This window comes from Zonotrichia leucophrys, chromosome 4 (genome assembly GCF_028769735.1).
Source record: "Zonotrichia leucophrys gambelii isolate GWCS_2022_RI chromosome 4, RI_Zleu_2.0, whole genome shotgun sequence".
NCBI classification, from domain to species: Eukaryota; Metazoa; Chordata; class Aves; order Passeriformes; family Passerellidae; genus Zonotrichia; species Zonotrichia leucophrys.
The window spans coordinates 54,341,449-54,356,872 of NC_088173.1; the positions used below are offsets into that span (position 1 = coordinate 54,341,449).

Genomic DNA, 15,424 nt, shown 5'->3' on the forward strand with positions numbered 1-15,424 from the left:
TAACACCCCTAGCTGGTGTAGGCCAGGCTGAGACTGGGTTGTTAATCCCCAAAAAAATCTCATTGTATGAAGTTGTTTCTTGATCACCAGTGACTGTTAGTAGAATATTTCAGGTGTCTGCCTATACAAAAAATTATTTATAACCTACTTTATCTGTAACAAGTACATTATACTGAAAGTGTTATAAAATGCATCCAAATTGTATAAGACCCTCAACATCAAAATAAAAAGAATAAAAAAGAAGTGTGACTTACAGAAAGGAAATAAGGAGATATGTGATACAGAAAAGAATAAGATAGTAGACCCAGTAGCAGTCATGTTTTTGAAGAATCTTTGTGAAACTGAACAAGAAAAATCCTTAAAAATATGGGGAGCTACAGTGAAGGAAGCATTCCATCTGGCTGTGGTGGGAGGTGACTGATAATAGGACAGAGCTGAGTCTCTGGATGGTGTCTTTGTGGTAAACTGAAAATCTGTGCATTCTCTTTCCTGTGGTATAGCCTGACTATGCTAGAAGCATGGTTATGTTTCATAGGAAAAGAAAATTAAAGGTTAAAAGGAGATGTGATAGTGTCTGCTGACTGTCTAGGTAAGCAGAAAAACTAGCAGTTGGAAAAAAAAAAAGAATTTTGATGCAAAATGGAATTGTCTGTGTGTATATGTGAAAATTATGAATAATGAGTGGTGGTGAGTAGACTTCCTGGTATAAACATGACATTCTGAACCGGCAGCTTGTTTGAATTGCCATGGTTTCATGGAAATGTGGAAAATTCTGCCATGGAAATGCCTATTATAGCTGTAAAGGAAGTGTTACAGTAATAATGGGCATTTGTTATCTTTATTTTTAACCTATTTCTCATCTTTTTTATTCACATCCTTTTCAAATTAGGTGTAATAATGTCTATTTTGCTTTTTCTGTTCCAGAGAATTCGAGATCTAGAAGATAAAATAGAACTTCAAAAGAGGCAACTCAAAGAAATTGAGGAAAAGGTAAATTTATATCTGGGCAGTACCAACAAATTTTTTTTTCCACAGAAAATTGTTTTTCTCTGTTGCACTGTTGTTAATAGTACTTAATCTAATATCACAAAATCTATTTTAAGATGAGATAAAAATTTGAGTTTGAGTCATTGCAGCATGAAATGCAGCTCTGTCCCTAATCTGCTCAAAATTATTTCCTATCCAGGATTTCTGTCAATTACAGGAAGGAATCAAGGAGCCTGGGGAGACTCTAGACTAGTAGAAGGAGGATTTGCTGTGGTTTAGAACAAAAAAGAACAAAGATTCTTTTTTTCTCTGAAAAAATTGGTTAGCTCAGCCGTATTTGGCAGCATTGCCTTGCAAAACTTTCAAATACTGAAAAATAAAACAAAATTAGGGAAGCGCCTGCGAAACACTACAATTAAGGAGTATTTCTTGTTTTAATATAGAAAAAGGTTGATATAATGGATCTGATTTTTTTTTTTTTTTGAAAGAAGCTCTGACCAAGCCTTCAGACAGCAAATGAATTTGTGTCACTGTTACTCCCAAGCAAGGGATGGCACAAGGTTTGTGGAGTGTGGGCTCAGGTTTTCCCAGGTCTGTGGAGTTTAGGCTGCTCTGCAGAGAGCATGAACTGGCAATGGATCTTTCTCCAGCCCCAGCAGAGTGTTTTAGTTATGTTACCTTTGCTGAACCAGTGCCTAGATGCCAACAAGAGTCATGTCCCAGGTTCAATTTCTTCAGCATTTATGGGCATGTAATCCTACATAAACCTTCTGGGCAGAATGGAGACCTTAGTGGAGTCTTCAGTCATTGTTTTTTTTCTCTTGGGATGAGAATGGGTAAAAGGACAAAAGGAAAGCTGTTGCAGGACTCTGGAGGGAGTTGAAACGGGTCAGTGGGGTTGGCATAAAAGAGGGGTGTGGAAAAGTTTCTTCCTCACCCTTCTCTGATCCAGCATCCCTTCATCTGCTTCCAGGATGTGGCAGTCCTCCCAGCTGTACTTCCAGCAACTATTCCAATTCCCTCAGCATCTTCTTCAGCCCCTTCTGCTCCCACAGTAGTTGTCTCCGCTCTGCTGTACTTATCCTGCACTTTTGAGACTGTGATACCTGTCTGGGTTTGTGGAAGAGCAGAGGAGCCTGCAGGAGCTGGGCTGTCTGCTGCTGTTGCTAATTAATGCTTTACATCACCCCCACAATGACGTGGCTGGAGCTGCTCTGTCTGCATCTGTTGGGAGGGCAGTGCTCCATGTTGGCACTGACAGAGAAACACAGGCACTATTCATCCTTAAAAGGGCTCTTTTCACCCTTAAAAGGGCTCTTCTGCTGCCTTTGCCCTCTTCTGCCCCAGACCATGTCTGTGCCTGAAGCTGTTCCTGCCTAGCAGCCGGTGATGTCTAAGGTGCTGCACTTAACTCCTCAAAGCAGAGAAACGTTGAGGGATAGACAATACTTGTACATATTAATTATTTCAAATACTAATGTTTATCCACCTGTTCTAAAAAATAAAACATCTCTAGATGTTGCTCTTGCCAAAATGCAGACCTTTAAGGCATTGCCATTAGAGTTTACAGAGCAGGTATAGCATTAGCCAGACTGATAATTTTGGAAATGGAAAATAGCATTGTCTCTGCCGGTTCATCAGCCGGATGGATGTGGAAAAGCATTGGAAAAGAAAGAGCTTAATCACAAGCTTAGCAGAAAGCTGGTAATGAGTTAAAATGATTAACATCCTCTTTGCTTTAATGTTACATTAGCAAGAGACCTCAAAAAAGCTTCATCTCTTTCTATTGACCTTCAGCTTCTGGATGGGTTTAGGGCTTCCTTCTATCCCTATTACATTTGAATTATTTTTTTCCTGGGATTAAATCCCATTCTGATGGCCCAAAGGACGATTGTGTTGTTGGGGAAGCAATGGATGGTATCATTTTACCTCATTGTTCTTCTCAAGGTTTAATGTGTTAAAGGGTGCAGACTGACACTTGCATGCTACTGATGCTGAACACAATAATTTCTTGTGGGAAGAAGATCCTTATGCTTTTGAAGGAACAGCAACATTTATAGCTGGTGGTAGCTAAGGGATGCACCACTTACTGTGTCTGAGCATGAGTTTTCATTTTCCTTTAGGAGTGGATTCAGTTTTTAAGTTTTGTGTAAAATTCTGTCAAATCAAAATATAAGTATTACAGTATTTCTACCCTATAAATTCTTCAGCAAACTGTCCTGTTTCTAGAGCCTGTACAGAAGAATAATAAAAAATCTCAGTTTTAATCTGTGGGTTGATATATTAGGAACAAATGCTGTTTAAACACGCTGTGCTCTTCTCAAAGCTGATTCTCTGCTGGTTCAGTTGCATTTAGGTTGTGCCCTTGGCTTGGTAAGCCTTGATTCAGGAAAGATTTAGTGTGTGTAATTATAAGTACTTCTTTAAGTGAATCACAAAACCAAGCCTAATATATATGAAGTTAAAAGATCCGCAGATTTTGCCATTGTAAAACTGCCCTCAAATACTGATTTTTTTTTACTGTTTTTTAGAGTAAGATTGGTATACTGTGTCTTTCTTTCAGATCAACTCAATTAATGATGTAAGACTAACTGCTGTAATGTCACTGGATTTCATATTACATATCTTACATCTTCTTTCTTTTCTTTTTTCCTCATTTTCTTTTGATCTTATGTTATAGTTTTTGTTCCTTTTTTTGTTTTTTTCACTAGCATTCATTCTGTGGCCTTGATGACACAACTGAGCCGAGACGTGTGGTTGGTATTCTTTGTATTTCTTTGTACTCAGTTTTTGACTCCTAGATTTTGCCATGTTTTGGGGATTGTTTGTAAGACCCTGAAACCATGAGGAAGAGAATACTGGTTGCACCTTCACAGAGAGGAAGAGCCATCTATAAAGTCCAACTTGGATACTTCCTTCCTAGATTTGTGCAGAAAGTGATTGGCTTTTCAATGAGAAATGATTTTGTATTCAAAGATACTGAGTGCCATAGCTGCAGTGAGTGCTTTCCATTCTTGCAGAGCAGGTACATTTTGTCTCAAAGTTCAGTTAATGCTGTAGATTCCTGCCTTCTGTCATGCTGGATGGAGAGGAGGCAAAGAATCACTTGGCCCAAGTTTTGCTTTCTAAGAAGCCCTGTGAGCATAACCACCCATGCAAAATAAAGAGTTGATTTCACTTCCTCCAGATCCTTGAGGCCATGAAATAACTTAGGAAATAATAGCAAATTTTCCCTTTTATGAGGTGATTTGAGGCTTGCAATGTGAATGACACAGCATGGAAAGGGTGAGGATAAAAATCCTCTGTGCCTCTCCCTTGAGACATTGCCATCACTCTCACTGTCCTTTCCCAGTGTCCTGGTCCTTTCAGCCCAGTGCTTTAAAGCTATTCAATATTATACAGTATTTGTTTTGTTACCATTGTTGGGATTTTGGGGTTTTTTTTGGTTTTAACCTGATAGTACACAACGCTTTTACCTTTACTAAATTTCTAAGATTTTTTTTTCTTTGTAATCTGTTGTGAATTATTTTTAAGGAATCTCCTTATAGTGGGAGTTTAATCAACATCTTTGAAACTGCATTCAGTACTGTAGATGAAAAAGAATGATGACAATTATTACCCTAAGCCCCTATTATGAGCATGAAACAATATTGTTAGCATGAAACAATACTCTCTACTGCCCAGATCTCAATACTTTTGAGAAATCAGACCTGTATTATTATGGGCTTTTTCTAGGGTTTATTCATGTCCAGTATGTTCAATTATCATCTTTCTGTTGATGCTCTTTTGAACGTGCTCTGGACTTTCATCACAAGCATTGCTGCATACGCTTTTTACTTTTCAATAAATTTTTCAATAAAATGGTAACAAATGCAGATGGGTAGAATGCAATTCTCAGATATTATTGTTCTCTTGAAAGTGCAGGAGCTTTCTATTGATTATTAGAAGTTGAAAAGTTGAAACATTTTTCAGTATTTTCAGGATTGCTTTTGAAATTTTGTTTATTTTGTAAAAAATTGAGCTTATGCTTATAGAAAGGTGTTTGAAGAAAGGTGAAGCCTTGTAGTAAACTGTTCACCTTTCCACATTCTGAAGTGAATTTTTGGATAAGACAGATGCTATTTTGGTTAAGATAAGTTGGAAAGAGTAATGTTAAAAGAGTTATCAAACTATTGCCTTTGGAATTTCCTCCAGATTTTTTATATCAGTCCCAGTAAGAGGTGCTAACAGCTGGATGAATACATATGTTTTTAAATATGTTGAAAGATATACTGGCCAAATCTAGAAATACTTTATAAACATTCAATAAACAGTGAAATCACCAGCATTTTTAAAATTCCATTTAAAATATTTTGTCATGCTATGCATTCAAGGGATTTATAGGTTTCCATTCTGATATTACCTGATAGTATTCTGGATTCCTCTTAGATTAAAAGAGAAAAAAAAAAATAAATTGAAAATTTTTATAGTCTTCAAAAAATGCATTATTCTGATATAATGTACTACTCTTCCTGTCAACAGTAAGCACTCAAGTAATTAAATTCAAGCTTGGTGACAAGCATTTTGAGGAGATAACACAGGGATAATGACTGTGCAGCCACATAACTACTCAGCTTTTGACATTTCTAGGAGTGCACATCACATTGTGGTGCTGGTTTGAAGGGCAATGTTCTTTAATTCATCTTGCCAGAAATGAATCTGTCTCTGGTTAATCTAACACAAAAAAGCCAATTTTAAGAGACTTAATTATAGTTGGACTTGTCAACGGTGTTAATTATTTCAAGGCAAACCAGGTGATTTACTTGTAGTAATTTTGGTTGCAGTTATTCTAAAGGTAATATAAAACATTCAGAAAGGTATTGAGCTGTCTGTGAATTTAGTGTTGATACCAACACATATTACTAAAGTAATGTTTTTTATCTAAAGCTCAGCAGACTTTTTCTTTTCTTTCTTGTTTTTGTTTTCTATTTTGGTTTTGTTTTGTTTACAGGCTATTAAAAGAAGCTATGGAGTGAAAAGCTGAGTCCACATGCAAAAACACGGAAAATATTTATCCAGCAGCTTTAAATTGGTGCATTTTTTTTCATGAATCAGTTTGCATAATACTTGAAGCTGCAGAATAATTGAACTTAAAATTAGAGACTTTTTAAAAGATATGGCTTCAAGCTGGAATAATTTCACAATCAAATAAAGACCAGCACATCATAAACACTGAAAAAAATTACAAACAGGACTTACACTCTCCCACCAACCAAACAGCAGAAAAATACAAGTGCAATTACTGGCTGCTATGTGAACTGTTATCTACCAAATGGTTTTCTTACAGTACTGAGATCTTTGTCTCCATACTGCATGCTTTCAACAAATGTGGTTTGCATTTCACCCAAGAAACACAGGATCTCCTTTTTAATATCTATGTTAAAAAAGCTAAGTGTTTGACAATAAGTTGTCTATAGTAAATAGCTGAAAGGAAGCAAACTGTTCAAAGTTGGAAACAAATAAAGATTTACAACAATGCAGTGGTCAAATTCATATTAAACTCCTAAGTTGGAAATCCACAGGTGCAGAAAGGAAGTGTTTTGGAGAAAGGCAAGATGGTAGACTGAAGTATGAAAACTTCAAAGTTGGTGAGAACTGTAGGGGAAATATGATTTTTGAATGTTTATTGAAAAGAAATGCAATGTCTTGTAAAGACAGCACTGGGAAAATGACAGATTCCATGGTGGCCTGACAGGTCAGCAAAAGAGAATACATGATGTGCTGTGCTCAGTGATCTCTTCAAGAAGAAAGGACTTGGAGAAAGGGTCATGTAGATAAATGTGATAAGCAGAGAAATAGTTGAATGTGAATATTTGGAAATCATTGCATCCTCTCAGGTGAAATAAAAAAACATCATCATTAGCAAAAGTGGCACAACTTCAACCAGCAGAGGTAGATAAACAATCATTGACCACCTGAAATGCAAGAAAAATTTGGGGTGAAGCACACACTGGAAAAAAAGGAAGTTGCAAAGACCTTTTAAGAGAATGGTTAGAAAATGAAAAAATATTACTCTTTCAAAGAAGAAAAAGCAAATAAATGCTTCAGAACTGTAAAGGCAATATGACTAAATAGATAATTTAAATTATTTCTGAAATGTTGAGGCAAGATGCAACCATTAAGAGCACAATATTAGAAGATAACTTTCTCCTCCATCACGTTTTCTTGAAAAATCATATTTATGAAACAAATCTACTTCCATGGACACACTGAACTCCAACACGAAGTAGCTGGTTACAATATTAAAAAAATTAAAAAAAAATAACACATCACATGAAGTGGAAATTATGACTGACAAAAATAACATAAGGCAATGAACAACTAAGGAAGGACAGAGGAAGCTGTTGAAGGTGGTGGCATCAGCCTCAGAAGCAGCCTGTTTTCTCAGATAATTATCAGGCTCTGAAGAGAAGTACTCTGCACAAAGAATCACTGGACAAGAGCATTTACCTACAGAAGGAGCTGAGACACTCCACAAGATTAATTCAGTCACATGCAGGAAATTGTGGCTGATGTCAGGGTTGGAATAACCCTGGTAGAAAGCACAATTTACCTTGGAAACAAGGATAATGCAAAAGTCTGCAATCTCAGTCCCCAAAAGAATGTGTTGCTCACAATATATTGTTCAAAAGGAACAAGCATTTAGGGAATGTGTTTTTCAAATAGAAATTTTTCATGTTTTAGTTATGGTTTTTAGCAGTGTGATGAAAGAATGTGGGAAAATAAGGCCTTCACTGCAAGAGAGAGTCCTGGCATGACTCAAAAGCAAAGGACCACAACAGAGCTTAGATAATCAAACCTGGTGCCAGTGAAGGAACAAGAATTCTCTTGACCAAGAAACACTTCTCATAGACACAGATTTGCTCATCACTGTTTTGAATAAGGAAGTACAAGCACAAACATGGGATGGTCAGAGCCCGTGGCTGCCACGATAAGCGCACTGAACGGACAGGAGAAGGTGTTCTTAAAGGCAGAGAAGGTATGAGCCGTTTCATTTCCTTACTTTGGTATGTGTTTTGTCATTACATTGTCATTTACATGTGACAGTTTTCTCAAGAAAACTGGCTGATTGAAAATTGACATTTTCCATTGCATTTATGATGGGGTTTTTTTTCTGCAGGATTTGTACTTTGGGAAAACAGATCATTACAGTCTTACTGTCTGTTGTATATTGGTATTTACTGTAGAGCTGAGAATGGGTACAGTGTGTTAACAGGGTGTTCAGGCTTTGGAGTAGGCTATCCAGGGAGGTGGTAGAATCACCATCCCTGGAAATGTTCAAAGGTGTGGCTGTGGCACTTGGGGACATGCTTTAATGCTGGACTTGGCACTGCTGTGTTGGTGGTTGGTCTTGGTGCTGTTAGAGATCTTTTCCAATCTTAGTGATTCTATTATTTGTGATTCAGTTCCATACAAGATGGACTGAATCACAGAATTTGGACCTGATTTTCCCTTTTTGTGACACAGCTTTCAAATCATCTGTCCCAACTGTATAAGTGAAGAAGGAAACTGTAACTTTCTCATTGCTTGTGTCACTTGTAACAGCTTTTCTGATTTTATGCTAGAGTTGCAAATGATATTAATTTGGCTTTCACTGTAAATTATTAATGAGAAAAGTAACACTGTTCAGTGTTATTATATGTGCCTTTTGCAGTGCTGTTCAGATATAACCATTGTCACAGAACAGGGTGTCTATTCAATTTACAAAGAACAAGTAAAAACAAAATACTGATGTCTCAAGGAAGTCTAAATTGGAGACACTGTTCCATTTGGGAAATGATACCATCCAGGGGAAAGCCATAATTATGTTAACATGTCTCAGGGGTGCATGGTCTCTGGGAAGAGATGGGACTTGGTATCACAAAAAGTGTGAACTTTGTTGTCCACATGGATTTATTCTTTGATGTCTATCCATACTTGAAGCTTTTCAATATCATGTCTTCTTAAGAGGCTGAGGGGTGCCTGAGTTGTTTCAGTTCTACGTCCTTTTGCAGCTGACACAAGGCCAGTGAGTTCATACAATTGACCAAAGTTACTCTATGTAACTTTGTTGACTGAACCTGTGAATAGCACATAACAAAACATCAAAACATGAGCTGATAAGAGAACTTGGTTTTTTATTCTTTTGCATTGATTTTGTGTCATTTTCTATTCATCAATATAAAAAAGTTACTTTTATGTTCTTATTTGCACTGTAGATTCAGCATTTGTCTGCCAAAAAAATGCAAAAAACCAACAGTAATTGCATTATTTCCTTGGTAATAAACAAAATCTGGTTGAATTCCAGTAACAGATCCAATTCCATAGCAACACAAATGTAGCAAAATCATTTAATCATTTCACAGGCATTTCACAGGTGGCAGCTGGTTGAGGTTTAACCCAGCTGACAGCCAGCACCCTGCAGCCTTGGTCCCTCCGCTGGTGGGGAGGAGAATCAGAAAGAAAAGGTAGATCTCTTGGGTTGAGAAACAATTTAATAACTGAGAAAAAATATTGCTATAATATTATGCTGATGCTAATAATTGTAATTATAATGAGAAAGAGGAAGAATTTAACAGGACTCAAGACAAGCAAGTGTGCTTTGTAATACACCTGCTGACCAACAGCCTCCCAGTTCCTGGACAGCAATCAGCCCCTCCCTGGGTAATTCCCTTCAGTTTGTATAATGAAGCTCTGTGGTGTGGAATATCCCTTTGCACAGTTTGGACCAGCTGTCCCAGCTGTGCTCCCCCCAGCTCCTGGTGCAGCTCCTCACTGGCAGACAGGAGCCACTGAAGAGTCCTTGACACAGGGTGAGCACTGCTGAGCAGCAGCCAAAACATCAGAGTGTGATCAGCATCATTCTCATCCCAAATCCAAAACACAGCACTGTGCCAGCTTCTAGGGAGAAAATTATCTCTGTCCCAGCAGAAACCAGGACACAGTTCTAAGACTAATCTTACTGAAGTGAGTTTCTGAAGAATTTTTAGATCTGTGACTAAGAGAGGCAGAAAAGAAGAACCAACCTTAGCTTGCCCTCTCAAGTCCAAATTTGAAAGTTTCTTTCAGCTATGGTTTCATGACGTGTCAGAAGTGAAGTAGATACAAATAAAATACTGCATGCAGAATTCCAAAATACCAATTAAATAAAAAGAATGTTTTCTCTGAAATAGTTATAGAATGCCTTTTGAATAGGAAATATCCTTTTTTAGTCTTCTGTCTTAAAACAATAATAATGTAATATATTTATCCAAAGTAAACACACTCCGTTTATGAACTCCCATGTTTAGTAGAAAATTATTTTCTTTTCAAAACTTTGATGACTAATTCCTTTATTAATTAGTCTAACTGAATCTTTTATGGGGACCTTGAGTTGTGAATGGCAACTCCCTTCACACATGCTAATAAGGCTAATGAAATGAGACCTTCTCATAAATAATAAATGTATTCAGAATCAAGAAGCACTGTTCATTTGATCATCAGAGGCTTAGACTCTGTTACTGCATGCTTGGACTGTAGTACACTGAGAACTTAATTTGGGCTCTTTTTCATCATGAATCCTTCATCTGAAAGAGAACAAGAATTTTGTTACTGTATTAGAATGCCCAGTAATGAAGGATTTGCTATCCTGAATTTCAGTGTTAAAATTGCTACTCCCTGGGTTTTGCAGGAATTAGAACATGCAGGCACACCTGATGAAAAAGTAAACAGTGCTGGAGAAGAGAATTTGACTCTCAGAATAAAAGAGCTGGAAAAGTCAAGGGAAAAACTGAAAGGTGTTCTGGAGGACTGCGTGGAGTCAAATTCCATCCTGAGAAATAGGTAAATGGAAGGGGGGTTTGCATTAAAATTTATTGTTATGTGACAAATGTACTCTTCACTTTGCCCTGTGTACTGGTTGTCAAATGATACATGCAGAACCAGCAGAAAGAAAGTCTTTCTGTGGTTTTAGTGTGTTGGAGAAGATTCATGTGTATTTTGTATATCTGTCAGAATAGAAATGCAATAATAATTTTTTAAGAATTATTATTTAAGTAAGATTTACAGCATGGTCTAGCATATTTTTGCAAATAACCAGGCAGATTTCTCAGGAGGTTTCATTCTTAAATATTCGTATGATGCAAATTCTGTTTGTCAAGTATATTTCTTTCCTTTTAAAATAAGATTTAATTTGGAATTTTGTGTTGTAAAAAAAGTTCCTTTTTTCAGAAAGCTTCATCTAATTAAGTGTGTCAATTATAAAACCATTACAGTAGATGAAGGTGCCATTATGCATTAATTATACATTTGACTAGAATAATAAGGCTTTGATAGTCAGCACTGTTCTAAAGAATATAAAGGTTAAAAAGAATAGGAAATATAAATGACATTAAAACATTTATTTGTATAATTTTTAATTGCTTTGATGTCATCAAGGAATTCTGTCAGAAATATTTTAATAATGGGACTTTTTCCAAAATAATAATCTTTTTAAAAAGATTTTTATATCACACTTCATACCATTTGGCTAGCAACAGGCAAAGCAAACCTGTATTTTGTCAAAATCCATCTTTGTGGACAAAGACAATTATGCACTGTAGGGTTTATTACCCACTGAAGGCATGTTACAAGTAAGATATTTTCACTTCAGCCCCTAAAACAGAGGTACTTGTAGGTTGCCCGTAATGTCAGCTTTGATGGGAAGCATTTACTGGCATAAAAATTGAATTTCACCGACTGTGAACCTGCCAAAATCCTATGATCAGGTACGTGCAGAGACTGAAGTGTTGTGGTTGTCTTTATGGTGAGTTGTTACTTCATATAGCATGGTAAACTCCATTGAACAAAAATCTTGTAAATCTTGTGTTTGCTTATGGTATTCTTATTAAGTCAGCAGAAAGGTACTCTTCAACAATTTTGACACTCTCCAGCCTAATGTGTAAACCCCAGTAGACGTGTTAAGAATTAAGTATTTGTTATATTAGTGATCAAAAATTTGTTAATATTTTTTTGGGGGAAAAAATGCAAAAAAAAGATAAATTGATGCATTGCTTGTGACTGCTTATCCATCTGGAACTGTGCTGTCGTATTTACTTAGCAAAAATGTTCATTCTCACTATCACAGGATGAGAGAGCTGGAGCTGTCACACAAAACACTTCTTGTGAGGATTGATCAACTTTGTGTGAAGCTGGGCCAGGTTGAAAATGTCAATCTGCGCGTTAAAGGGAAACTGCAAAGCATTCAGGAGGACCTGATCCACTTGGTGAGGGGATTTTGTTTCAAATGACCTTGTTTATTTCCTCTTTGTGATAGTAATTTATAAGTCAAGCTCATCTCCAGTGACCTCTGTTTTAAAGCAATAAATGGTCTCAGCTCTTCACTTTTGCTACAACCAAAGAGAAATCAGAAGAAGTTTTGGATTTTTTTTTTTTCCTCCCAGCTTTCTATTTCTCTGTTGTTTTTGACAACACTGCTGTTACTTCTCTAGTTCAGGCCCTTGATCAAATTTATGCTCCCCCTTCTTACTTTCTCCCTAGGACCTGCTCAGTGTATTCCTTAGGTCAGACTTTTTCTTTCTAGCCCCATACAACAGTCATTTTTACCTAGTTTGCTCATTCGATGGATTCATGAAAATGGAGAATGAGTGAAAGGTTTTCAGGAACAGGCTTCAGTAAAACAATGTCTTTCAATTCTGTTTGTCATAAGATATCCTTTCATTTTATCAGCATTTTAGGTCAAAGATGAGTACTCTAACAGGACTTCAGTATTATGTGGCAAGATTCACAAGAATGAGGAATAGTCTCTGCTTTTGTAATTAAAAGTGAAATGTACTTTTCAAGACTCAGGAAGCTTAGACATATATTCCCATCAAGAGTTAACAAACCAAAATATTAGTCCACATCTACCTGACTTTTCCTTCTGACCAGTCCTAGGAAAGTACTGATGATCAAAATGACTGATCTAAAGAAGTCCTTAAAAAAACCAAAGTCATTCCTTCATGTCTCTGTGCCTTCAGTCTTGCTTCAAAGTTGCTGCTGTGTCCCTGTGATTCTGGTGGCCCTTACTCTGCTCAAAGCAAGGGCAGTACTGGACTCATGAAAACCTCTCCCGCCTTTCACTGGCATCTTTCACCTCCAAGTCTCTGTGTTCAAACACACTATAGTGCAAAGGAAAATACCAAAGCCTTTCTCAAAGTGTTTCAAAAGGCATCTGTTCCTTTCTCCTTTTTCAGCAGTCTCATAAGAGGAGCTGGCAGGTGACAGTTGTAGTGAAGAGCAGTGGGAAAATTCCTGGGCTCTGGAAAGTGTGTGTCCTGTTTTCTATAACAGAACCACAGCTCCACTCCCTGTAACACCCCAATGCTACAGTACTGTCAGTGTTAAGGATCTGTTACTGTATAAATCAGAGCTGGATATATGAATTACAGTTCTAAGGTTTATTTTGGTTTAATATGTACTTTAGAACATTCAAAAATGTGTTTAAAAAGTTCCTGTATGACATGTAGTAGCAGATGTGGATGAGTTTTTTTTATTTGGTTCCTACTGAGATGTTTTGGTGATGGCTGAAATGACAAAGCAGGTTACTTTTGCTCTAAATTCAGCATTTTACTTGCTTTAAAAAAATTCTACTTGTGTCATTCCTGAGTTTTCAGAAAAGAAAGTCAGAACTAAGAAAAAATATAAGTGAATAGTTATTAACAGCTGTTAACTGTATATCTCACTGAAATGATAGGTTGAAAACCAAAAGAAGTCAGAGAAGAAGAACAAGGAAAAACTGCGTTGGCTTCAGGAGCAGCTGAAGACAAAAGAGGATGAAATAAAAAGCCAGTCAGAATACTTTGAGCACTACAAACAAAGGCAGAGACAACAGACAGCGGTACTGAGGAAAAGGGACTGTTACCTTCAGGGTGAGGTATCTAGGCTAGAAAAGCAAGTCCTGGATCTTAATGCCCATATTGCTCTTTTGACATCCAAGTTAGAAGAGGGAATGGTGCAGCACCTCCAGCAGAAGCTGCAGTCAGTGTGCAGTGCGAGTCAGGGCTGTAAGCACCCTGGAAGGGAAGAAATGGAATGGAAAGCTTGTATTGAAAATGTGGAGCATGATGTGAAAAGCCACCTCAAGGCATTTCAGCAAAACCTGAAGTTCTTGAGGGAAAAAGAAGAGAACACTAGCAGGGAACAGGCAGACCTGCTGACTGAACTGCAGTGCTCTCAGAACACTGAAGACTTTCTCCGAACAAAATTGGAAGAATCTCACCATCAGATCTATAGCTTAAAAATATCTGAAATCAAACTACAGGAAAAAGTGGAAGAGCTTTTAGATGAAAACAGAACTTTAAAAGATCAAGGTACTATGAAGTTGAAAAAGAAGAAAGAAAAATACTCAGAACTTACAAGATCGGTGGATGGGGACAACAGTGTTTACCTGGTAAGTCAATTGGTGAGTAAAAATAATGCAAAATGCAATTAGTTTTTATCTTTGTATCACCCTTGATTATACCTGTCATTAGAGGTACAGTCAAGATGCAGGTGTGAGGCTTTATCCTGCCTGATTTTTTTTCTTATTATTGTTTATCCATTAGTACTTCCCAGTGTCTCTTTCACATCCAGGAGAATCAGTAGTTGGAGCTTCATTGCATCAGAGCTTTTGCTAGGTGCACATTAAGGACACTCAACAAACCTTTTTTTCTTAACCTTTGAAGTGCTGTGCTCACAGCAAAATGCCTCAATGTGAATGAGATTGGCACTAAAAGTAGAACCCAGAACTTCTGAGACCTGCCTTGTGGACACCCCTCAGTGGAGGAGGACACAAATGGTTGGATGAGTTTTTGCATGTTATTCATTATTGCCCAAATGCTGGAGCAAAAAGCACCCTTGACAATAAATGTTGTCTCTGAGAATTTCTGGATAATTGTAAACAAGGGAAGATGGAGGCAGCATTCATGACAAATGAGCTGAGCCAGTCAGTGGTTTGTGGCTCTGCAGCATTGTGATATGCCCTGAATACACTGAATGGGACTTGTTTGCTTTGAGCACTTCACCCCAGCCCTGCATGGGAAAGCTCTGCTCATGCTGTAATATGGCATTCAGCTTCTGCCAATTCATTTTGCTGACAAGGAACAATTATTTTCACAGCATGGACTCAAACAAAGTTTTATTCTTCATGCACTGAGGTGGAGGGAATTTTTATTGAGACTTTATTTAAAGTGAAATCAGCTATGCCTCACACTCATTCAGATTGTGACCTCATATCCCAGGACCTCTCCTGATTTTAACTGCAGCTAACCAAGAGGCAATGGGCATGAGCAAAACCATTTCATCTTGGAGGTCAGTCAGACTGTGAGTACTTCCAGAACTGGGAGAAGCTAGAGAGGATCTTGTGTCCATAAAGCTAGAGGAAATATGGACTTTTTTTTAACCTGCTAGTGGAATGCACTTT

The 15,424-nt window shown here is 37.3% G+C and overlaps 2 protein-coding genes across 6 annotated transcripts in view; both read left to right on the forward strand.

Moving 5' to 3' along the window:
- Nucleotides 1–6,110, forward strand: part of JAKMIP1 (janus kinase and microtubule interacting protein 1) — a 143,136-nt gene extending 137,026 nt beyond the window's left edge. For 2 of the 3 annotated variants that reach the window (XM_064711764.1, XM_064711766.1), the window contains exons 21-23: nt 925–990; nt 3,699–3,743; nt 5,978–6,110. In XM_064711764.1, the coding sequence (XP_064567834.1) occupies nt 925–990; nt 3,699–3,743; nt 5,978–6,010 (144 nt within the window). In that variant the 3' untranslated portion in view covers nt 6,011–6,110. Of the gene's footprint in view, nt 1–924; nt 991–3,667; nt 3,744–5,977 lie in introns of all 3 variants that reach the window. The other variant, XM_064711765.1, reaches the window with a different exon arrangement.
- A 1,765-nt stretch (nt 6,111–7,875) lies between these two features.
- C4H4orf50 (chromosome 4 C4orf50 homolog) overlaps nt 7,876–15,424 on the forward strand; it is an 86,974-nt gene continuing 79,425 nt past the window's right edge. For 2 of the 3 annotated variants that reach the window (XM_064711760.1, XM_064711759.1), the window contains exons 1-4: nt 7,876–8,005; nt 10,676–10,827; nt 12,110–12,248; nt 13,718–14,413. In XM_064711760.1, coding sequence (XP_064567830.1) covers nt 7,928–8,005; nt 10,676–10,827; nt 12,110–12,248; nt 13,718–14,413 — 1,065 coding nt within the window. In that variant the 5' untranslated portion in view covers nt 7,876–7,927. Of the gene's footprint in view, nt 8,006–10,675; nt 10,828–11,644; nt 11,751–12,109; nt 12,249–13,717; nt 14,414–15,424 lie in introns of those variants that run through there. The other variant, XM_064711761.1, reaches the window with a different exon arrangement.